This window comes from Meles meles, chromosome 6 (assembly GCF_922984935.1).
Source record: "Meles meles chromosome 6, mMelMel3.1 paternal haplotype, whole genome shotgun sequence".
In the NCBI taxonomy this organism is placed as follows: domain Eukaryota; kingdom Metazoa; phylum Chordata; class Mammalia; order Carnivora; family Mustelidae; genus Meles; species Meles meles.
This window is the reverse complement of record NC_060071.1, coordinates 133,293,588-133,317,854: the sequence shown is the minus strand read 5'-3', so window position 1 is coordinate 133,317,854 and position 24,267 is coordinate 133,293,588. Positions and strand designations below refer to the sequence as shown.

Sequence of the window (24,267 nt, the reverse complement as noted above, 5' to 3'; positions counted from 1 at the left end):
TGTGTCTTTTTCTAGCTTGTTCTAGTTTAGGCTGTGTGTGGCAGGTCCTGCAGCCATTCTGCACGTGACATGCTTCTGGACTCCCTGATTTTCTTCTCCTTTGGACACATTTTACCTTGTCAACGTCCTTCCTAGTGTATGGCACCATTCTCTGAACCAAAACCCTAGGTTTGGTACATTCCATGTTGAAAAGAGGTAGCACTATTGTCTTCTTTTTATTTTGAGGAGAAGTGGGGGATTGTGCTTAAGTGTCAGAATGTACATTTGTCCCTTAAGATTCAATCTCATTTTGCCTGCTCGTATCCTTTTGGACCCTGATTTTATTATCTAACAAATTAGCTATTCCTTTCAGCTTTAGTTCATCACAACATCCAGACACATGCCAATTAATGTTTTTAGCCAGGTGACTCCTCAGAATGTTGAGCAGGCCTAAGTTCTGATACAAGCTACTAGGGAAGCCCTGATAGAACAAGGACATTGAAGTCCATGACGAATGTCAGGGAATTGCCCAGGGAAGGGCTGGTCTTGGGCACAGTTATGGAAGTAGATGGAGGTTTCTTTCAGACCTACTCTTCCTTTAAATGTTCCTCTCCCCTGTCCTGCCTTGTCTCCTGAGTCCTTTCTGCTATACACAGTGGCAGGCTTCCTCAACCTGTGACTTCATGTCACTGTCCTTCCTGTACATATGAGTCCCCATGCTGCCCTTGTCTTTGAAGGAAGATCTTTAGTTTGGCTTTCTGAGGACATCACATGTGGAGCGGGGTCAATGGCTGGGGACCCCAAGTGTCTCTTATGTTCAGATTTGCATTTTAATGAGGGGAGATGGCTTGATAACCCTAAGAAATGCCCCCAAAGGAAAAGCTTCATGTTTTAGTAGAATCTTGGGATGGAGCTTAGGGGAAGGGAGATAGTGACCTTTTAAAAGGACACGGGGCACCTGGGTGGCTCAGTGGGTTAAGCCGCTGCCTTCGGCTCAGGTCATGATCTCAGGGTCCTGGGATCGAGTCCCGCATTGGGCTCTTTGCTCAGCGGGAGCCTGCTTCCCTCTCTCTCTGCCTGCCTCTCTGCCTGCTTGTGATCTCTCTCTGTCAAATAAATAAAATCTTTAAAAAAAAAAAAAGGACTCCCCACAGGGTTCCTTATATCATGCTGGACCAGAGTCGTAAATGAAGTTGAGTTAGTATCCAGGCACTATTTTCTGCTGCTGAATTCTCCAAGACATGTCTCCTCCTTTCTCCACCAGCACTGAAGGAGGCCGGGTAGCTAGTGTTATGGTTATCATCACCGTCTGGAGAGTCCATCTGCTGGCTTAGAATCCTCACTTCACCCCGCACTAATTAGTGTGACTTTGGTTCTAGGCCTTGGTTTCCTTACCTGTAAAATAAAAATCATAGCAATGCCTTTCTTACAGAGTTATATTTAATGAGATGACATATAGTGTTCCTTGTCTATGTGAACCATCAGCAGATACTAGGGGCTGTCATTATTCTTTTTCCCAAGATCACCAAATTTCCTCTTTTAAGTGCTTAAAATGTTAACATGTGAATTTCTTCTTTCTCCTTTTCCAAATTCCCAGTCAGCTTATAGCCACAGTCACTTGTGGCTTCTCTTCATTGGGTCCCACCCCCTACCACCTTCACGACCTCCTTCGTTTCTCTGGAAATATCGATGAATATTTCTATTACCTTCTGATTTTATGTAATTACTATTTTAAAAAGTCCTTGTGGCTTCATAAGTATTCAATGTTAGCACTTGGCACTTGTAGTAATTAGTGACATTTAATTTCTCTACTTCAGTATGGAAAAAGAGATGATATATGTGGATTTTAAACGGGCATAAAAGTTACCCTGAAAGTGAATGAAAGAAAAGTCTTGGCAGAGATAACTTCCCTTTTTTTTTTTCCCCTGAATCTTTTTTTTTTTTTTTTTTTTTAACCCCATGAGTGACTTCCTTCTTCCCTTGAAATACTTTCCCTACTTACTCAGGCAAAATGAAGGAAAGTAGGATGGATTGAAAACCATCTGAGGTGGGTGGGATATTATAGGTTTGAGGGGGAAACAGTATTAGCTTAAATTATGAAGGCCTTCAACTTCTGGCCTGGTTCCTGAACACTGCGTCTTCCTCTCGCCTGTTTCAGTAAATGGTTTCTATTCTCTGTATCAGTCATTCTCATGACAGGCTTCATGATGGCCACAGCTGCTTATAAATGACTTTGCTTTCATAGCCATTTCCATTCTCCCAAGCTGCAAAAGCTGCTATCTCCATGGGGATTTTCCCAAAGGATGTAGCAGAGTTTAGAGGGCCATACGTATATTTTGCATATAATTTACATATGATTTGCAGTCTGTTCTAAGGCAGTTTCAATTTGTGTATCTTACCTACTGGCAACCTTTTTCTCTTGTTCTTACATCTGCCCTGAGAACCTTTGCACAGAGATAGGTAGGCACCAGAAGGGTGGAATCAAGCACTAGAAAGAGTGAGGGGACGGGTATACATAGCAGACATCTTTTTGGGATCCAGAATGGTCCCTGGATCTAGCTAGGGCAGCATTCTGTCAGGGCGTGACATCTAGATGGACACGTCCATTGCTTTCAAATTTTTGGTAATTTTTTTTTAAGGCATTATAGTTCCACAAGAATTCAGTGTTGGCAGTTCTCAATATCCAACCTGTCAAAGGCTCATCCGAGTCTACCTCCTGTTCCCTACCCTCCTCCAGTAGGTGAACTTTTATGGAGCTGGCTTTTGAGTTTTAGTTGTGGATCTATTCAAATCCAGAGCCCATGGTGAGACTGTTGTGAAAGATGTTGTCCCTTTTGCTTCCCTAAGTCCCTGTTCCAGGCCATTCTTCTCTTGAGCATCACACCCAGAATAAATGCCAAACTCCAGACCCAGCCAGATGCTCGTCCCAGGGCTGGCTAAGTAGTCCAGAGGGCTGCGGCTGACCACCTGTTTCTGAGGTTGATGGGAAGGCCGATCTTACTTTTTACCCCTTCCTCATCAGCCACACAGATAACACACACCCAGCATAGATTCCGTTTTTTTCCCTTACTAATTATATCCTTCTCAGTTGAGATTTTTTGAGCATTATTTTCTGTATCTATATTTGAAAGCCATATAGTTCCTTTTACTTTTTTGAATATAAAATTTTATTTTAATGTTGAATACGATGGGAAAAAAAGAACTCCAAAGTACCCTAATACTTATCCCATCTCCCCCAGTTAAGACTCAGTCCTTGAGCCCCTTTTTCTTGGAGGGTACATTGACTTACCTTCTTCCATGAAGGGGCTGTGATACACCCTGATACTTGTCCTGACTTTCTCACAGACATTAGTCCTACATTTTAAGATACTTTGTAGACATTTTTGCTGGAGTGATTCTTCTGTTTCCTCAACTCATGGTGCCTAAAACAGAACTCATCATTGCCTGCACCCCACGTTCATCTCCCACCCCACCCCTCCTTCCTCTTTCTGACAATGTTCACTCAGCCTCCCAATCCACTCCTCCCCTGAAGCATCTCATCCATCACCCAAAGCCTGTTGGATCCTCTTTTTTCCTTTTCCTTCCCACTACCATGATTCTAATCTAGACCCTCTGCCTGTGACTGATCTTTCTGCCTCTGTCTCTTTTCCCTCTCATCTATCCTGTCCACACCATTGCCAAAGCAGTCTTCCTCAACATCATTTTCCCTGGGTCATTCCCCTGCCCATGAACCCTCACTGTGTCCCATCAGCTATAAGATCAAGTCCATTTTCCTTAGCCTTGAAATTCAAGGCCTGCCTATAGTGGTTCTTCCTCTCATCCTTAAGATCACCTTTCATTTCTTCCTTATATGAACTGTTTATATGTGTCGTTATTGTTTGAATAGCATGTATTACACGCCTACCATGTGCCTGGCAGTGTCCTAGGTGCTCCAGGAACACTGAATAGGGAAGTCCTTACAAATTCACTCTGTGGTCCTGGGAGCAGATAGTGTTACCTGGAGTGTCCTCCATCTCTCTAAATCCTAAAGCATCTTCCAGTATCTGTTTCAAATCTCACTTTCCTCCAAAAACCTTTCCTGTACATCCAGGGCCCTCCTCACAGCCCTGTGGTCTTTATTGCCTGAATTCATCATTGGATGTGTAGGAATGTCCCATTCATTCATTCATTCCTCATTCAGTCACCAAACATGTACTGAGCACGAACTGTGTGTCAGGCATTGTGCGAGCTGTTGGCCACACACACCTGTGTGTTTTTATGGCGTAATAAAAATAAAAATAACAACAATAATCCCTGTAAAGCCCTTACCATGTACAGGCCCAGTTGGATGTATATTCACTTATGTAATCCCCAGAACAGCCTATGAGTTTGGCTGTTGTTATCCAGATTTTGCAGATAGGGAAATCAAGGTGCAGAGATATTGAGCAACTTTACTGCGGTCACAAGCTGGAAAGTAACAAAGTTCCGAAGGTAGGATTCAAATCTGGCTCTTGATCTTAACCCCTATACTCTAGTCTTAGGTGCACATACAAACACATAACATCTCCCTACTTAGACTCCAAATTCCTAGAGGTTAGTGACCATCTACCATACTTTCTGTATATCCACTACCTCATCCAGTCTTTGCATATGCCAGGTGCTTGAATCCCGTGGTTGGTGGATTGTTGGTTCTTCCGTTCATTTGGAGGGAGGGCCTGCTATTTTCAACAGCAGGGAGGAGTGTCTGGAGATAGAAGGGGACAGAAACAACTTCAGAATAGACCTAGGAACTCTGGAGTTCTTGGCTTCCAGTTCTTAATTCTGTAAGCTTTGAGGATAGATTCGGACTAGAGAAGATACTGATGAAAAAGCTCTTGAAAGTGGAATAAAATTTCCTTCTCCAAAAGCAAAACTTAAACCATATTATAGTTGCATCTTTTCTCCCTTCCACCTTCCCATTTCTTGTCCATTTTGCTTCAATGCCTGCAAAACCAGTTTTAACATCAGGATCCCAGATCTGCATTCTTGGCCTAATATTTCTATTTAAGATTCTCACAAGTTGAAGAACAGGAACATTGGAGTTGCAATACTGCAGCTACATATGTAGCTTAATAAAGCCTGATAAGTACATATTTGAATTTAAAAAACACAGGTGGTGGGTTATTTGCATTTTAAAAGTATTCCTCCTTTGGGGCACCTGGGTAGCTCAGTGGGTTAAAGCCTCTGCCTTCGGCTCAGGTCATGATCTCAGGGTCCTGGAATCGAGCCCCACATCGCATCGGGCTCTCTGCTCAGCGGGGAGCCTGCTTCCTCCTCTCTCTCTGCCTGCCTCTCTGCCTACTTGTGATCTCTGTCTGTCAAATAAATAAATAAACTCTTAAAAAAAAAGTATTCCTTCTTTTACAAAAGGATTCACTAAAGGGCTCCATTAACCAATTCCTCTTAGTGCATTTATCATACAATTTAATTTACCAAAATTTGATTTATATGCAACTCAAGTTCTAGTGAGCATGGGAATCACTTGGGCAACTTGCTTAAAATTCATATCCTTCCCCAAACTCTTCCCCAAGATTCTAAGTTATTAGATTCCTCAGTGGGGGCCTAGGATCTTCACTGTTAGTAAACATTCCCAGGTTGTTGATGTAGGTGGTCCGTGCAACACACTTTGGGAAACATGGCTTTAAAGAAACACATGCAGCCCCTAGACGGGGCTCCCCTTCTCCAGGGCTTCCCATACCCCTTAGGCCAAATGTCCTGTTTACTCTTCATTCAGTAGTTTTTTGACATCTCTATTTGAGTCAAAAAAGGAAAAGGCTATACTTCTCCTTCTCTGAGCTGTTAAACATCTTTCATTGGGAGTATGAAATGTTTGTCCTTTCATTTTTGAATTTGGAAAAAAAAAGTAAACTAACCCCCTCCCCGCCCCAGCTGTATGTAGATAGAATTGATGTGTGACATTGCGTAGGTTTAAGGTGTAAGATGTTGATTTCATACATTTAAATTCTGCAGAACAGTTACCACCAGAGTGTTTACCACTCCATCCTGTCATAGAATCCCTGTGTTTTGTTTGTTTGTTTGTTGTGGTGAGAACATTTAAACTGTCCTTTCTTAGCAACTTGCAAATACATAATACAGTATTATTTTCTTTTCATTTTTAACCCCTTCTTTTACTCTTAGGTATCTCCTTGGATCTTCTTATTCTCATTTCTTTCTTTTTTTTTTTTTTTAATATGTAATTTGGTAGAATTTTTTTTTCCTAAAGATTTTATTTATTTATTTGATAGAGAGAGAGATCACAAGTAGGCAGAGAGGCAGGCAGAGAGAGAGGGGAGAAGCAGGCTTCCTGCTGAGCTGGGAGCCCGATGTGGGGCTCGATCCCAGGACCCTGAGATCACGATCTGGTCTAAAGGCAGAGGCTTAACACACTGAGCCACCCAGGCGCCCCCTTATTCTCATTTCTTAATTCTTACAACCCTCCTGTGAATTAGCCATCTTTCCATACACGCTGCTTGGCTACTCAGCCTCTCCCCTATAGTGCTCTTGATCTGGATGCTGAGGGCTCTGGCTTCCTCCAGAAATACCAGGCATTTGAGGAATAGTGACGCTGCTCAGGTTTCTCTTAGCCAAAGGTAGGGCCCTTTGTTCTCTCTCCTTATCATCTTTTCCCAAAAAGGGCCAAAAAATTTTTTTTTAAACTAAACAAATCATGAGAACGACTTACTTTGGCATGTTTCCATTCCTCTGTGAGTGTTAATCCAGGGCCTAAAGAAATGAATGCTAGAAATGTGCATTTAAAATATGATTATAGTTTAATGAAATTTGTTTAAAAACTAGATTCCATGACATTTACAGCACGGGTATCTATATATTTAATATATCATTGATCTTTGTAAAAGTCAGTTGCTTGACCCATATTTTCCTCTGATTACTTTTCTAAATCTCTTGTAATCTCCAAAAACATTTGGGGATTTCTATACTTCAGAGATTTTTTTTTTTCTCCTTTATTAATCCTGTATATCTCTGAATTTCACTCTGGGTAAATGTTCTCTGGGGTGACCTGCAGTTTATCAAAATAATAAAAGCAATGGGAGGGCAAACTGGCGCTTCTGGACACAGGTTGGAAATCTTTTCTTTTAACAGATTTATCAGAGCTTACTTCCCCTGAAATAATGAGCTCTTAATAGCCTCGTTTGAATTCCTTAAGAACACAGCCAGAGGTTGTGCTGTTTGTTCGCTGGGACTTTGTGTACCTTATTTAACCCATTCAGTGCTGGGCTTGGTCTCCCTGATCTAGGGGAGAGACCTTCTGAGACATGATAGTGGGGGAGGGGGGTGGAGGCTGTGGAGGGCAGGGGTGTGTGGTTGTCCCTGGGCTAAGAAAAAGGTGAGAGGGGGAAGTAGTTTCAGGTTGCTTGAGAAGCCCTTGCAAGCACGAACTCATTTAATATGTCCAGCATGATTCCATTTTTGGAGAAGAGAATACAGTACCTAAAAAATAAAATTGGGCAGGAACCTCTGGATGGATGAATTACAACAGATTTTTCTTTTTTCTTTTCTGAATTTTCCAGAGTTGCTACGGTGACCATGTATTACTGCAAAAAGCCATTTAAAAGAAAGGGGATGTGCTTGGCCTCGCCCCTTGAGTCTCCTTCCCGAGGGACCTAATCTTTAATAGATTTATTTCAAACCTAAGCATCGCATGGAGCAGTGTGGTGAGAGGAGGGCTCTCACGAGGAGGCCCTGAGCAGTCCAGCCAACAGAAGGCTGTCCTCCAACGGAGGGCCGCCGCTGGGCTGCCCGGCTTCTCAGCCTCAGTGTGTGCTCCTGAGTGTGTGTGAAGGCCTGCCACTCCTTCCACTTGACAACTAGGAGATGATTGCATTGCGTTGGGAATTTTAACTTTGTCTTCTTTCTTTTTTCCTTTCCCTTCCCCTCCTCACCCCTTCCCCCCGTTTTTCTCTCCTCAAGGCCTCTCCCATCTCATGATGAGCGAACAAGGTAGGTGCTTGGTGCTCGAAACATTGCAGCTGCCCCAAATTGCTTGCCTTCGTGCCTCTGGCTGGCTGCTCAGAGCCTCATTGTCGCTGGCAGGCCGTTTGCTGCCTGTCCCTCCCACTGTGAGCCAGGCTGGCAGCAGGCCACCCTGGGGTGGGGGGGACCGTTCCCAATGCATCTTGGTTTCCTGTCCCCATCATCCCCTTGGCTTGTCCATTCTGCACCACCATTTGTCATCCCGGGTGCTGGCCCTGCCAGGCTGCCTCCAAGAGAGAAGCATGAAACAAGGCATGACGGCGTCGATAATGGGGGTGAATGGAGCTAATTTCCGAGCAACAGAGCGGTTAACTTCCTCCTGCTCCTCCCTGGGCCCCATACTGGGCCCTGTGGTTGGAGGAGAGGAGCTGGGCTTCTCCCTGATTTTCACTCTGAGTGAAGGTTTGCTTTTTGTTTCCCCCTCCATCCCATTGCCCATTGTAATGACTTTCAGCCCCACATGGCCAAAGGAAACCCTTGGGGGTTTGACTGTTTTCAGTTTTATATCAAAGCAAAAACCACCCAAAGAACATGCTAATGTCTTCATGGCAGGATTCTAACTCATTATACACCCTGAAGAAAACTGCATATAAAGATCTGTAAATTCAGCATCTGCAACCTAAAATATTCAAATATGCAGGGAATGAGCTGTGCAGGAAATTCAGCTCAGCTAAGCACAGGGTGGGCTGTGAATGAAGCCTTTTTCTCCTAAATAAAAATTTTCCACCTCATCAGCCTAAATCAGGATTTGAGAACTGAACCTACTTAAAATTGTCTTTTCCTTCACTGTTCAATTGCTACTATTGTGTTTCTTCTGAGCCTTGGGATGATTGCCAGATTGGTCTACCTGCCTTGCCCTGACATCCAAAGACGGTACTTCAATTTCTCTTATCTGTTTCTTTGCAAAAAACACATGGGGCTATGGTGCCTCTTCTGGAGGACCAAAGAAAAGGGCAAGGTGGGGTCCATCTCTGTTGTCTGGTTTTTCTTGATGTTTTGAGGAGGGTGGGGCAATCCTGAAGGGCCACTCTCCTTCCCTGTTCAATTACACCGGACCTATCAGTTGGTGTTGCCGTAAAGGGGAATATGCTCAGATCAACAAACCACCCAGGGCTGAGAGAAGTTTGCTTATGATGTCCAGGGAGCTGTGGTGGTGGGCAGTTGAGGGCATCCTGACTTGACATGACAGTGTAACGGGGAAGCACACCTTCCCAGTAGAATTGAATCCTCCGGAGCTTAGCCAAGATCTGCGATGTGGACTCGACTTTCAATGAAGATATGGTCTGGGATAGAGTGAGTGTCAAAGAACAGAGCTGGAGACAGGAGGTCAGGTGAGTTTGGCAGTGTTAGATGGAGCTCTGGAAGAGAGTGGGATAAAGCCTCATTATCCTTGTCTGAGGATGAGGGAAGTTATCTGCTGACAGCAGCTAAGTATAAAGTACATATGAGTAGAGAGGATGCCCTTGATGTCAACCTGGTGTCTGGGAGTTTGGGAAAGTTAAGCACTTCTCTACAAACCAGGATGCCCCAGGCTCTTTGAATTACTGGAATCTGATTGGCCTCACTTTGATAGCAAGTTCCCACATAGCTCAGTCCGCACACTGGTCTGAACAATAATGTGGAGAATCTGTACTATCTACTTCCCCCCACTCTCCCACTCCCTCCTCAGTTTCTCTTGGGCCCCCAGCATGATCTGTACCTGAGTAGAGAATTCGCACATACCCATGTATGCGTGCTCTGGGCTAAGTCCAGTACTTTCTAGAAATAGAGTCTTTAAGCAATGAAAGAATGACGGACACAGCAGATACCATGAAATCCTCGTTAAAGAGATTTCCAAGAAAGGATGCAGAATTCTTCTGGGTGGTCAGTGCCTCTAAGTTTTTAAGTTGCAACTTGCAGTTTAATCTGTTTTGGGGAAGGTTCTTTGACTGCATTCCCCCTCCACTCATGTTTTGCCCATCCCACTCCCTTCTCTGTTCTTGCCCTGGGACGACTGCCCAAGAAGCCAACTCTGCTTCCCACCTCCACTGCTTTTCTTCCCCTCTTCCTTCACCACGAAGGAAAGATTTCCCTCTGGTTCCCACTGAATCTCCAGCATTGGTTTCTGATGCCCGAAAGTATGTCCAGGAATACTTACCTGTGTTGTATGCGGGCACCCCTTGGACATGTATGTGACACTCTTGGTCGCCGTGACTCGTGTTAACGGTGGGAAAATACCACCGGAGAACTTGGCTTTGTTGAGACTTTCCCAAACCAAGTTTACGTCGGTGAAGTGTGTTCAGTTTCACATACATGTGGCTGCCCAGTGCTCTTGCATGCAGACTTGACCATGTTTCTAAGGACGGGCCTGGGAAGAAACAAATGGGAAAAGCTTAAGTGTGAAGCTGGTGAGGGCAGCTGGCAAAGCTGTCTTGGCTTGTTTAGGCTTCACATTGTGCGTTTGTCTTGTGCTGCTTTCTCAAGATACTGTAGTGCTGTTGCCTTTACTGTTGTGAGCTTTTGCGGCGTCTGTTATATTTATTTGTGTGTCTGCCGTGTGCTGATGTTTTCCTCTCCCTGCTCTCTCTCTCTCTCTTTCTCTCACCGCCTCCGTGGTGGACACCATGCTTCCTCTACTTAACTGGACCTTCCACTTCATTTCTGTAGGTAGAAGTAAAGGTAGAGATGATTTTATTTTTCTCATTATAACTATCAATCTGCCTTCTGCAATATTCATGCCTCCAAGGGGAATTGTCGATTCTGATGAATACAGTCCAGATTATAACTGAGTGCTTTTAACAACAACTAAACAAATAAATAAATAAAAAGCCAACGCTATCATTTCCCTTCAGTGCACTTCATGTTCGGTGGTTGGGGTTCATTCTGAGTTGGCCTGCCTCCCTCTGCATCCACGATGGGACTTACCCATTATGACGTGCTATTTCGAGCAGGAACGGGGGGCTCTGAAGGTAGTTATGCAGAACTATTTCACTTAAATGTGAAATTGTCTGAGATTCTCTCCCGGTCCGTGTTCAGAGGAACAGGAGAGACGTGAGATGTAATACTGTTGTTTCCATTCCTTGAGACACCTGGAATCGAGACCAGCATCTGTGAGGGAAGGATGATAAGAAAGGGGAGAGGATTGGTGTATGGCTTGAAATTTAATGTGAAATTTGGGGGATACATGTGTATTGCTGTTTTATCTTCTGTGTTTCCTGCATTTGGGGGAGTAGAAATGCCCTGACTTGGGGCAATGGGCTAAGAAGGGCGGGACGGGAGCTGTGGAAAGACACAGGAATGACTGTGCATTCCATCGGAAGAGCATGGAGAAAGGTAACACTGGACTGTTGCTTCCAAAGTTGACCTTTGCCAGGTGGGCAGGGAAAAGGAGAGGCGTAGAGCAGGTGGGCTTGCTCCGGTGCTCTGATGGGGCTTTGGGCGTCACACCTTTGGGGAGAGCACAGCTCACTCCTTCACTCAGTCACAGCTGTCAGAGACCCGAGCCCAAGAACGTGGCTCACCAGCTCGAGTTGGATTCGCTGGGCAGCCGTGAAGGGAGAGTTGAACTGATAAATTATAAATACGAGTCTGCGTCCGGTTCTCTTCTCTTCCCTCCTCACTCTCCAGCCCTATCTCCGTGGAGCTGTGTGCACCGCTGCTTGCTGCCAAGACTGGCAAATCACAGGAATAGGAAATGCGAATTCTGGCCTGAGGATGGTGAAGAAGGAAGGGGCCGACCGCGTATTGAACGCGCTGATTTGACTCGGGTCTATGAATGGGCCCTCTCTCTTTTGAGTTTTATGCTTTTGTGCGTTTTTCAAGTTATGTGTGGTTACCTTGGAAGCGGTTTGGGTCTTTCCACTTTGGAGTCAGCTGATTGCCTATTCTTTTTACACTAATCACAGGCGGGCTCATTTTCAGAAATTTGTCACGGGGAACCTTTATCCCATTATGAGCTTGGAGCCTTTGGAAAGGAGTTGGAAAGGGAGAAGAGGAAGAGGAAGGCTGAGTGGAAGCAAACATCTCTGTCTGCCCCTTCCGCTTCTCTGCTTCGTTCAACCAGAGGCTGCCAGAGATCTCCTCAGAGGCAAAGCCACCAGTCCTTTCCCAGGACTCAGCCCTTCTGCAGCATGTACCTGTGTGTCCTCTGCCCCTCTTCTCACTGGCTTCTTCGAGAATACACGAGAGGGAGTCTTCCCGTCTTCTTCCCTTCCCACGCCTCCAAATCTCTCCTTTTCTCTCCGTAATCCCCTAAACCGTCCCATAAGATAGATCTTCCTTGCTTTTGCACCTTCTTTTCTTTCCTTTCTATGGCTACTGCTGCTGCCTCTGAGCCTGTCCTTTGTATGAGCAACTGTGCCCTGTGCTTTCTATGCCTTATTGTCCTTAATCCCCACACCTGTTGTATAAGGTAGGTGATGGTGTTGCTGTGGCTTTATGGAGAAGTACAAGGTTCAGAGAGCTAAATTTGCTTATGTCAGTTGGCTACTAAGTGGAAATGAAACTCAGAATCTGGGTCCCTAACCTCTGCTCCTACGTCCTGTCTTAGATCTGAGGATGCCTTCCACGGATGTCCCTCCCAACTGCTTTCCTGGCACGAACCTGTCTCAGGTTCCAGCCTGCCGCTTTGCATCCTCTGTAACACAGGTCCCTATAAATATTCCACTAATGTGACTTCAGTATGTCTAAAGTCAACCTTCATATCAGCTTCCCTTTGCGACATCCCAATTTTCGTTCATGGGGCCTCTGTCCTCCTCATCACCCAGACTTGAAAACCAGGAATCGCGTTCTATCCTTCCTGACCTTTTCTGTGTCCTGGGTGATCAGTTGAGAGATCTTACTGAGATTCTCCTCTGGAATATCCTGTGCGTCTCTACTGTCAACACCCTCGTTCAGTTCCCAGGTAGCCCTTATTTGATTTTTGCCCAAGCCTCATTTGTCCTCCTGCCCCTTCCAGGCTGTCCAGTAACTGAGAACTACTTAAGCTCTGCTGTCCTCCACCTCGGGTGCAGGATTAGCTGTCTCACTTTCAAAGTCGTCCCTAAGATGGCCTTGTGTACCTTTAACCTTCTCTCCTATTAATCTTAGATGCAAAATTGTTGCCAAATAGGGTCCCGGGAAACTTTTTGGACCTTTCCTCTTCCACTAGCATTATTTACTCTCTTTCTCTCCCCGGTAACCACCCCTCCTCACCTTTGTTCTGCCCATTGAAATCACACGAAGATTTCATTTCCTAGTTGATGCTGTCTGTCCTTGAGTGCTGCACTGGGAGGTGAGCTCACACTTCGTGTATCTCTCTAATATTTTCTACTAGAGTTACTGGGGACCTGGAGCACTCTGCTCTGCAAGATGGGCAAGGATGTGGAAGGCAAACATATTCATCTGTTAATGTCCAGATGTGTGTAGCATTGTAGGGGGCATGTGGAAGGGACTCCAAATCTCTAATCCTTCTTAGTCTGCTGTCAATCATCTTCCTAAAAGTGAAAATAAAGCAAAATTAAAATTAAATCGGATCATGTAGCTCATCTGTTCAAAAGCTTTTGAAGGATTCTCATTGTATAATTTTGTATAATTGTCAGTGTGCCTCCCCAGCTTTATTTTCTATAATATTTTCCACTGCACACTCTCAACCCTGCCGGCCCCCTGTCTCCTGAAGTCAACAACTCACTCCGCCTGAATTCACATTATGGTTTTCTGCCTTTAGTCTTCCGCCGGGGCTCTGCCCTCTTTCTTGAATGTCCTTGGAATACCCTTCCTCTCCTTATCATGCTTTAAAGCCAAGCCTCCTAGGTGTGGCAGACTTTGTGCTTCTGTTATGGAGTTCCTGTGCCAAAATGCCTTCAATCCAATTTACTTGTGTGTTTCGGGCAGCCTCTCCCTACAGGACAGAGGCTGCATCTTGGTCATTTCTGTTACCCACACTGCACTTAGCTCCGTATTTGATCCAGAATTGTACACCAACCTGTGTCCCTTATCACTGGCCTCCTCAGCCTCACAACTGCCTGAGCCAAGAAGCCCCAGTGGGTCATGGAGTGAGGCCAAATGTTGTGGTTCCACTTCTCTCCTCACCCAGGCCTTCTCTTGGCCCGGTGTGCAAATGACAGAGGGAAATGGTCACAGATTGATTGTATCAGAATAAAAGCAGGAAAAGTCTTTGGATTTATTCTTAGGAGATTATCAGAGGAAAGAAAGCCTCAGATCTTGTCATTCTTCAAAGCTGAGCCGGAAAGCTGTGAGAGCAGAATGGAAAGAATCATGACGTGAAATCTACGAGACAGAGTGGGATGTATGTATATATGTACAGGCCGTGATGGTCATCGCCACATTCAGGAAGCCTTTGGGATGCCCTGAGCCAAAAGCCATTGTGACTGCTAGGAAGTGGCTGAGTGGAGGAGGTACACAGCAACCCGCCTTGGTCCGCTCTTTTGACCTGATTTTGACAGTCTTTGTTTAAATGTTGAGTGTGTTTTAGCTTCTATCCTCTTTTTCTTATTGACTTAGGGATTGTCCATTCTGGGTTAGGTCACCAAATATTTTTCCTTGAAACTGAACCTGGGGTAGATATTGCAGACTCAGTGTCAACAGGGGCCTGATAGGTGTCATCAAGGAGCAGATCCTGTGTAAGAAAAGTCCTGGTGTAAGATCACCAACAGAGAGTGGTGGGGACCATAGCAAACTGGGGAGCACACATCCCGTCAAGGGCAGCAGGCTCTGCTCTGCTCCAGCTAATTGCTGCCACAAAGAATGCATGCCCAGTGTCCCTAGATCCTCAAGAAAGGCCAGAAGTGGATTTTCTAAACATGTAAGTTTATGGCATCTTTCATTTTATGTACATATGTATATATGTATGTACGTATGAACACACCGTAGACCACAAGCTACAAGCTTTTGACCTTTGGCTTGAGGAAGAAGGAGTAAGATTTCTTACTTGGGAAGCAGTCATTGGCAGCATCCTTGATTCAATTTCTCTTTGCCTGTAGCAGCGGTCAGGGAGCAGGAAACTTTCCTGCTGCCAGGGAGCCCGATCCACGTGTTGAGTGAAGTTGGTTTTGTAAAGTAGGGTAGGCATGCTTGTGGAGGGTATGACAAATGCTGAGAATGACCAGGAAGAGAAGTAACAGACTACAACAATGGCCAAGAAGTTTGAAGATTTTTAAATCACGAGGGCAGTGGAGGGTGACATTTACTTTCTTTTTCCTTTTGCTTTACAGAGCCCTTTATTACTGGACTAGATAGTGTTGACCCTAATATCTACTTTAATCTGTCAGAATTTAAAGATCTCTTTCAATTTATTTGCATGTATTTTTCCCCGTGTAGATTTGATCATTTGCCTTCCAGTCCTGAACTAATCAATTTTGGCCAAACTGGAAGGAGATAATCAAGGTACATGAACTCGAATGTGATTCCATGTAGATTGTATTTTGCTGGTAATAACATTAAGAAAGCTGATTTGAGGAGTTGAGCCCTCTCTTGTCCCTGCTAGGACCAGAAAGCCCTGCAAAGAAGTTACTGTTTTGATAGCCAACTGTTTATGCAAATTAGTAAATGCAATGCCAGCTACTAATTATGAAAATAAACTCATCTGTGCTCTATAAATATCTAATTATAATAAAATAGGGGCAATATTACATTTCCATCTCTTGCCTCATCTGTTTCTCATCTACCAGTGATCTGTCCTCTTGACAATGAATAAAATCACTTTGTTTTTTTAAAGAAGCCTGTTTTCCATGCCTCTTTTCCCCCCTTCTAATGTTTTGAAAGTCTGCGGGGGAAAATAGATTTATTTTCAACATAGAAGTAAAATTGCCTGATTTTAGCAACTCTATGTTTTTGACATTGATGTCTTTGAAATTGTGCTTTAAAAATATGAAGTGCTTATTTTGAATTTCCTTGTTTAGAAATTTTCATTGGACAGTGAAGACTTTTTTAGAACAGTTGTTCTTGGAGTTTGTTTTTTTTTTTAAAAAATGTTAATGTGAGCAGATTTATTAGTAAAATGTGTGATGGATCAATGGGATATTTCAATTAAATTCCAATCGACCACATCAAGGAAAATATTGCTCAAATTTCCAAGCAACATGCTTATTTCCTTCTCAATTATCAATTTGGATTAATTGGTTATGTATAGATTTTGTATCTGTGTGTACATATATATCATAAAACACTTTCTCCTTGAACATGAATAGTGCTGTGCTTGTATAGCCTTTAATCAAACAAAGTTGGTTGATCTGAGAGGTATAGACTTTAATCAAACCGAGTTGGTTAATCTTAGAGGATGGATACTTTTTAACGGTAGATCTCTAGGTAGACCCATATAAACTTAACTTTGATAGCACCGATAGGTCAAGGATCTTTCGAATTAAATTGTGACATGCTTATACCACAGCTTTTATATAGAGAGAATCCAGAAGGGTAACGTGGTGGAAAAAACATTTAATAAGAAAACAAGCAAATGTGTTGCCTTGGGTGCTTGGGCTTGTACACGTCTTGGACTATTTTGCTGGTGTGCAGGGCAGTGTAGTGTATCTGGGTAGAGGTATAATTTCTCCACATGCGTATTCACAGCTTTATCATGGTTGAATGTGTCCTCGCATGTGGCTTCCATGTGTAATATACTGAAAAGAATACAGTCCGGGGAGCCCTGCCTCTGAATTTAACGTATTGTCTGCTGTAACATCAGAGAAGTGATGTTTGTTCACCATTCGGCAAATACTGACAGAGAGCCAGCGATGTGCCGGGCCAGGTCCAGGTGCTGAGTACACGGGGCTGGCTACGCAGACATGGGCCGGCCCTCCGACACCTTGGTGACGGTCCACAGCAGTATGAAAATGGCTTTCGGATGTAACAGCTACCTCTCCTCCTAAAGTTTTAAATAAATTCAGTCTTCAGCATATTACTATATCCAGAGTTTTAGAATTAATTTTATGAATGTATCTTGAAGGGAAACTGTCAGGTAATACTTGCGTTCAAATCACCCACCTTTTAAATTCTCTGACGCAGGGAAGAGAAGGTTCTTTGCAGGTGAACAAGCAGGAATTTTTCATTTTTTCATTCGCTAGCTTATTGGGAGAGAGCACACATGGCGTAGAATATGGAAGTCCACACTCAAGAGTACGCTTAAATATTTAACCTGTATACGCCCCTGTCAGTGCCCATCCCCCCCCCCCAAGGTTCTGTCCTACTTTCTGTCACTTATTTTTAATATAGTTATTCTCCACTCCAAAGCTGTGCATACCCACGTAGTAATCAACCAGCAGGCAGGCTCCAGAGTGCTTTCATTTTCATGAAGAAAGGCTAGCCTTGTGAGAAAGGAAGGCAATTGTGGTTTTTATTGTGTGTCAACAGAGTCACGAATGTTGTCATTCGGGGAGGTGTGTAGCTTTGCTCTGTCTTTGATGGCACTCGGATGTCCTTCTGCACAAAGAGAACATCTAATTGATATCATTGGGCTTTTCTTTTCTTTTATTCCCAAGGCATTAGTGGCTAGTAGAACAGCAGAGGTAGAAAGGACCATATGCTTTGTAAAAAGCCAGACTAATGACACTTTTTGATGGACATCTGATTTTTAAAAGTGCGGCATCTTTCATTAAAATTTACGTGTGAAGGAAGGGCGGGCGCGGTGACATGAAAGCTAATGCAGCTTGCACGTCTTGACATAATAACAATCACAAGAAACTGGAGATCCCAGATGGCAGCTTGGCCTTTGCCATCCTTTTAATAAGCTACTAACTGCTAATTATTTCACTCTTTGGGGCAAGTTAATTTACTGTTGACTCTTAAAGAGATACTGCTCTTTTTTTTCCCTCCGCCGCCAAAATCAGAGCCCTTTCACCTAGAGCTGTCGCAAGTGCTTCCCTGCGGGTTGAAAGCTTGTCAGCTGATGGTAACAATGATGGCAAGTACTGGGGTGGAAAATGTTGCTTCATAAATAATATTTTCTCGTGTTCTTTGAATTTAGAAAAAAAAATTTTTTGTTTTTTAAAAATGCGCTTGGCCAGGGATCCATTGTGTGTGCATGCATGCGTGTAAGAGCAAGAGATCAGGGACCCATACAGGGAGAGGATCTGAAATCTGGAGCCTATTTAAGAGTGAAAGAACAGCTGCCTTTTAAATGGTTGCTAATTCTGACAATTAATGCTGTTTTGTGAGTGTGTGATTTTCTGTGATAGCGGTGAGGAGGGATGATGGTGTGTAATAGCTCACTTCCTAAGCGTTATGGTAATGTAGCGCACTGATGAAAGACAGCGGGGTCCGCATGTTCTGGAGCCCTTTTGAATGAAGAGCCCGCAGAACATGCTTTTTCTGGGGTTCTACTTCCTTAGGATGATTTCGTATTTTAGCACAGGCGCAGATTATTAAATAAGTGTGCAAGTGGCCTTGGATGCATCAGGAGTGTTTGGAAAAGATCCTTGTTTGCAACGAGCTGTCTGACAATCAAAATATTTACTTAAAGATAAGCTAATGACTGTGTCTTGCAAATGCCTGCAGATCCATTATTGAAATGAGAGTCAGTTCTTTGGCTCGATACTATCTGGAACTAGATCTCAAACCTCAAATACTATTGGGTGTAGATGTGTTTGTATTATAATTCTCTCAAAACAAAATAACTTGGGTGTTAGACAACAAACAGAGGTAGGAAAATCTCTTAACCCATTTTCTTAAGCTGAATTAAGTGTGTTACTATGATCAGTTGTACCTTGCTGCTCTTAAGAATTACAAAACGGGGGCTGAGGGGAGGGTGTGCCTGGGTGGCTCAGTCGTTAAGTGGCTGCCTTTAGCTCAGGTCGTGGTCCCAGGGTCTGGGATCAGAGCCCGTATGGGGCTCCCTGCTGGGTGGGAAGCCTGCTTCTGCTTCTCCCACTCTCCCTGCTTGTGTTCCCTCTCTCCCTGTCTCTCTCTCTCTCTCTCTGTCAAATAAATAAATAAATAAAATCTTCAAAAAAAAAAAAAAAGAATTACTAAACAGTGGGACACCTGGGTGGTGTAGTCGGTTAGGCGTGTGACTCTTGATTTCGGCTCAGGTAGTGATCTCAGGGTTGTGAGATCGAGCCCTGAATCTGGCTCTGTGCTCAGTGCGGAGTTTGCTTATCCCTTTCTCTCTGCTCCTCCCCCTACTTGTTCCCTCTCGCTCAAATAAATAAGTAACAAATAAATAAAATAGTTAAAAAAGGAATTGCTGAATGGTTTAAAATATGCATTGAAAAAACACATTTTCTAGTTCTTGGTGAGATCTCTGAACGTCATCTTTATAATATGAGTTTTGCAGTGTACTATCTTGTCACAAGTGACTTGTGTGTCGTTACTCAGTTGATGGGAAGACGAGGTCAATCAAACACTAATCACTTGCTTATTGTTTAAGTCTAGAGGAACTGGACACGTTCTAAGTGTTATATTTCTTTAAAGCTAGTGCTTCACCTGATTTCAAAATAACCCCAAGGAAAAATATCAGCGTGTGTGTATTTGGGGAGGTTTTGTCATCTTTCAGAATCTGATATTATACAGTGTGTTCGGCCAGATTGCCAACTTCTTAAAGAATTTTGAGAAATGCTAATAATATTCCAAGAAAAAAAAAAGCACTGAGAAAAATAAGTTCTCAAAACATAGGTTGAAGACAAAATGAAACATTTTTTTTTGACGGTAGGACTTCTAAGAGCCTTTGTTATGACAATGAAAGTTATACATTGTTGAGAAAGAAAATGTCATTTTCAAAGTTACCCAAATTTATTTGATGTGAAATCTTTTTTTTTTTTTTTTAACAATTTACATTTTGGATGAGGATAGCTAGAATTAAAACTGGTGTTCAGTTGAAAAACTTGGGACAAGATAATTCTCGAGTCTTTTCCAAGTCTAATATTATAAGTTGTCGTGTCTCTAGAATTTGAAAGAGGCTTTTGGATTGCCTTTACTCAAGAATCTTTGTAACTGCATTTTCTGTTTTGATTGGGAATAGTTTTTTGGATGGATTAGTTTCAATAGGGAAATTACTGCTTCCTGGTAAAATGCATAACACAGATGTTAAAACAACTGCAGTTTTAAAGACACTAGTCTTGTTAACAGGCTTCCAGCTTCCAGTTTGTATTACCTAAGTACTCCGACGGATCTCCATCCACTGTGTGTAAACAACGTTCCTGATAAATGGCCTGCTTCACTCCAGGAAGGGCTGATCTCAGCATAAGAGGAGAAAATTACTGGGAACTTTAAGTTTTATTTGCTTTGAAATTTGGAGCTTGTGAACAGTCCTTGTGGTTATCAGTTTATTGCTAAGACCATTTATCCCATCGCTTTGAAATTTGGAGCTTGTGAACAGTCCTTGTGGTTATCAGTTTATTGCTAAGACCATTTATCCCATCGCTCTGAGAGTTTGACTATCGATGCCCCCCTTTTTTTTCCCAAACAGTGAACACATAGGTAGAAGAATTCTTCCCAGAAAGAATGACTTGTACTGTGTTTAGAAATCATTGGCTCAACTAAGGATTTTGTGGGCTCTCTCACTGCAAGGCAGAGGGCTTTGTCCTATTTCTGTGCTGTCCTTTCAGCATGAAGTGGCTGCCATTGGTCATCTGTTGTGGGCCATTCGCCTGGGACTATTAATCTGGTTATGGAGACATAGTTTGCTGAACCAGCCGGGACCCTCCCCAAGTGACCACTCATGACCATTTACAAATGTCTTGACCAAAATTGTTATGGGATGGGTGACATTCCCAGTTCTAAACTAATTAATCCAAGTGACCACTAATGTCATTTACGAATGTCTTGGCCAAAATTGTTATGGGATGGGTGACATTCCCAGTTCTAAACTAATTGATCCAGGTGGCAGTTGAGCCTTGAACACCGGACATCCTGGTGTGAATAACTCTAATGCAGGGTCAACATTTTGTATACAAAGAGCCCTGAGATACCTGTCGGAAGACTAGTTTGGGATGCTGGGGGAGAAAACAGGACAGATCAGAGCGCTGATGTCAGTGCTTGACATTTACGAGGTATACACCCTTGTTAAGCCTTATTATCCTAATAAGTAAAATGGGAACAACAATACTACCTACTTCATAGCGTGGCTGGGAGCCACTGAGACAATGTGTTTAAAAGGCTTATGTTTGAGCTTGGATCTGACATTAAAAGACATTAGTTACCACAAACATTAGCAACAAACATTAGCTATCAACATCGTAATAAATACATCTCATCAGTATCACTATAGATCTGGGAATTTAGAACAAATTAATCTTTTAAACTTTTCCCATCTTTGCCTGTACAATGCCTACTTCGTGGGTTCGTTCTGGATAGTAACTGATATCATGCAGGTGGAGTGTTCTGCAAATTAAAATAGCACCATGCAACGTGAAGGAGTTAGTAGTCCACAAGAACATATGCTCCACGTAAGTAAGGGCGGTATGTGTGTTCGTGACTGTGGTATGTCCTGCACCTGTAACACTGCCTGCCTCGTGGTAGAAAGGACTCGGTGAATGCTTGTTGGATGGGCGTTAGAAATTGCTGAGCTAGTTAGTAACTCTTAGCAGAGTTCAGAAGCATGGACAGATCCAAGCTTCCTGTGATTCCATTTTATTTTCAGTGGGAGGTCTTTGGGTGCTTTCATTGCAAGAGGGAACCATTGGCCTCTTCCTTGAGGGCTTCCCATACTACTCATAGAAAAAGTAATCCCAGAGGGCACTTGGGTGGCTCAGTTGTTAAGCATCTGCCTTCAGCATGGTACCAGGGTCCTGGGATTGAGCCCCACCTTGGGCTCCGTGCTCAGCGGGAAGCCTGCTTCTCCCTCTCCCACTCCCCCTGCTTGTGTTCCCTCTCTTTCTGTCTCTCTGTGTCAGATAAATAAATAAATTTAAAAAAAAAAAAAAGTATTCTCAGGACACCTGGGTGGCCCAGTTGGTTAAGCAGCTGCCTTCGGCTCAGGTCATGATCCCAGCGTCCTGAGATCAAGTCCCACATCGGGCTCCTTGCTCAGCGGGGAGCCTCCTTCTCCCTCTGCCTCTGCTGCTGCTCTGCCTGCCTGTGCTCACTCACTCTCTCTCTCTCTGGCAAATAAATAAATAAAACCTTAAAAAAAAAAGTATATCCGATAAAGCCAGTGTGCTCTTTAGGTGTTAGATGGATGTGTTTGCTCTTTTCGTGTGCACAGAGAGCTAAGGGATTTCGTTACGTTCCTTTGATGAAACTACATGAGCCATGAAGAAAACAAACGCATTTGGTTAAGAGCTAGTTTATAAAAAATGCTGATCTACTTCCCCAGAGTTTAGGAGCACATAATTTCAGAACCCTTCAGAAAGGGAACTTAGAATTCCTTTAGTCCACCCCACTGTGATTTTGTGGATGACAACACATATGCCGAGGCGGCAGAAGGGTCCTGCCTGTTGCCACACTGATAATTTGCCGTGTCGTTGGCGTCAGACCCAGACCTTCTAACTCCCGATGCTGGTTTCTTTTCTCTCCCACCAAACTGCCTCTAAGACGCGACCCACTTGTCGTCACCATCACTGCATGATGGTATTTGTTATAGATACCCCCACGGGCTGCTGCACTCATTACTGCTAATGCAGAGTCTGAAAGGTCCCGCAAATAGCGGGGTGTGAGCATTCTAAACAAGGCTGGCTCTTAAATATGTAACTGCCCCAAGGACCCATGCAACCCTGCTTTGACACTGTCAGTAAATTGCTCTGACTTCCAGGATTTTAGACTCTTTGTACAACTTTCTGGCTTAGAGTAAGAGGGTGACGAATGCCAAGATGACTTTAGAAAGCCTTTACACCCGCTTGTTTTTTTCTTTTCCTGTCCCATATTGCCGTTTTCCAAGAGGAGATGCCTGTACGGAAATACACTTGGGACTAATTTTCGGACTGTTACTTAATGATTTTTTCCACTTCTTTTCTTCCATTAAGAATAGTTTCATAATTTTGTTTACAAATTTTTTTTAACTAAAAAGAAAAATTCATTTTTTCTCAAGTAGGAATCTATCTTTAAGCCAGTATCATTCCTTCGTGGTTGTTGTTGTTTTAAGATTTATTTGTTTGAGAGAAAGAGAGAGAGAGCGAGCACGTGCGGGCTCTGGGGTAGGGACAGAGGGAAACAAGCAGACTCCCTTTTCAGCGCAGAGCCAAACCTGGGTCTCATCCCAGGATCCTGAGCCAAAACCAGGAGTCTGATGTTCTACCAGCTGAGCCACCCAGGCAACTCCCATTTTGTTTTCTTTTAAAAATAATTTTCTGGGTGCCTGGGTGGCTCAGTCATTAAGTGTCTGCCTTCGACTTGGGTCATGATTCCAGGGTCCTGGGATCGAGCCCCACATTGGGTTCCCTGCTCAACGGGAAGCCTGATTCTCCCTCTCCCACTCCCGTTGCTTGTGTTCCCTCTCTCACTGTGTCTCCTCTGTCAAATAAATAAATAAAATCTTAAAAAAAATAGTAATTTTGTACTTTAGAGTTTGCCATGGGTGTGATGGATTATGTTTAGTGCCTTTCCATGAGGCATTTTTGGGGGCTGTTGATCAACGCATGAAATCAGTTCTTAAATTGTTGCCAAACCACCTTCCTTTAGACTGCTTTGATCACAAGGGCTCTCAAGTGTCAAAGTCATTTGGAGAACTAGATAGATAAAATGCAAGAGCACTAAGCCTTTTTCCAGGATAGAATAAATAAATGTGTTTTCTATTATGTGCTCAGCTTTGATAGTGATTTGTTAAAAGGAAAAAAAGAAAGGCGATGATATTAAATATTTACAAGAGTGATTTAGTTGTATTATCTTGTGTTCTGCATCTCTGTTTAATAGTGAAATCAGCTACTGTTGAAATAAATGTCATTAAACCAGGGGTAGTGTGAAGGTCACTGATGAGGCAAGGTTAAAGTAATTTGTGGAGAATAATGACTTTTGTCAACTTTCCAGATCCCTTCCTGTTTTCATCGGCTTTTCTCCAAAAATAACAGGGAAAAAAAATACATTTGAGGATTCACAGCCTCACTTTCTCTCTTGCATCCTTTATGCCCTTTCTGGCCAACCCCATAGCTGGAAGTCTTTTATGCATTTTTTGTTTCATCCATTTAGTGGACAGAGACAGGACCGTTCTCCCAAGAGGTAAGTGGTTGCATTTCCCTTTACTGGCTCTTCCGCTGGCTCTTGCTTGGCAGTTTGTTTTCGAGGTGAGATCAGTGCCTCTTCCTTCTTGGAAATGGTTTATCTTGGCTGAAATGATCCTTAAGTTTCTCTACCAGTGCCTCCTTTATGTGAAGCAATTTTTAAAAAATTTATTTCTCATGTCCCTTTAAAGAAATCTCTGAATGATTACATGACATT

General features: G+C 43.3%; 1 protein-coding gene across 26 annotated transcripts in view; it reads left to right on the top strand.

Moving 5' to 3' along the window:
• The window catches only part of NRXN3 (neurexin 3), a 1,600,055-nt gene that overhangs the window by 108,643 nt on the left and 1,467,145 nt on the right, over positions 1-24,267 (top strand). For 19 of the 26 annotated variants that reach the window (XM_046009310.1, XM_046009332.1, XM_046009306.1 and 16 more), the window contains exons 4-5: positions 7,927-7,956; positions 10,636-10,647. In XM_046009310.1, coding sequence (XP_045865266.1) covers positions 7,927-7,956; positions 10,636-10,647 — 42 coding nt within the window. The remainder of the gene's footprint in view (positions 1-7,926; positions 7,957-10,635; positions 10,648-24,267) is intronic. The other 7 variants (XM_046009334.1, XM_046009311.1, XM_046009316.1 and 4 more) reach the window with 1 other exon arrangement.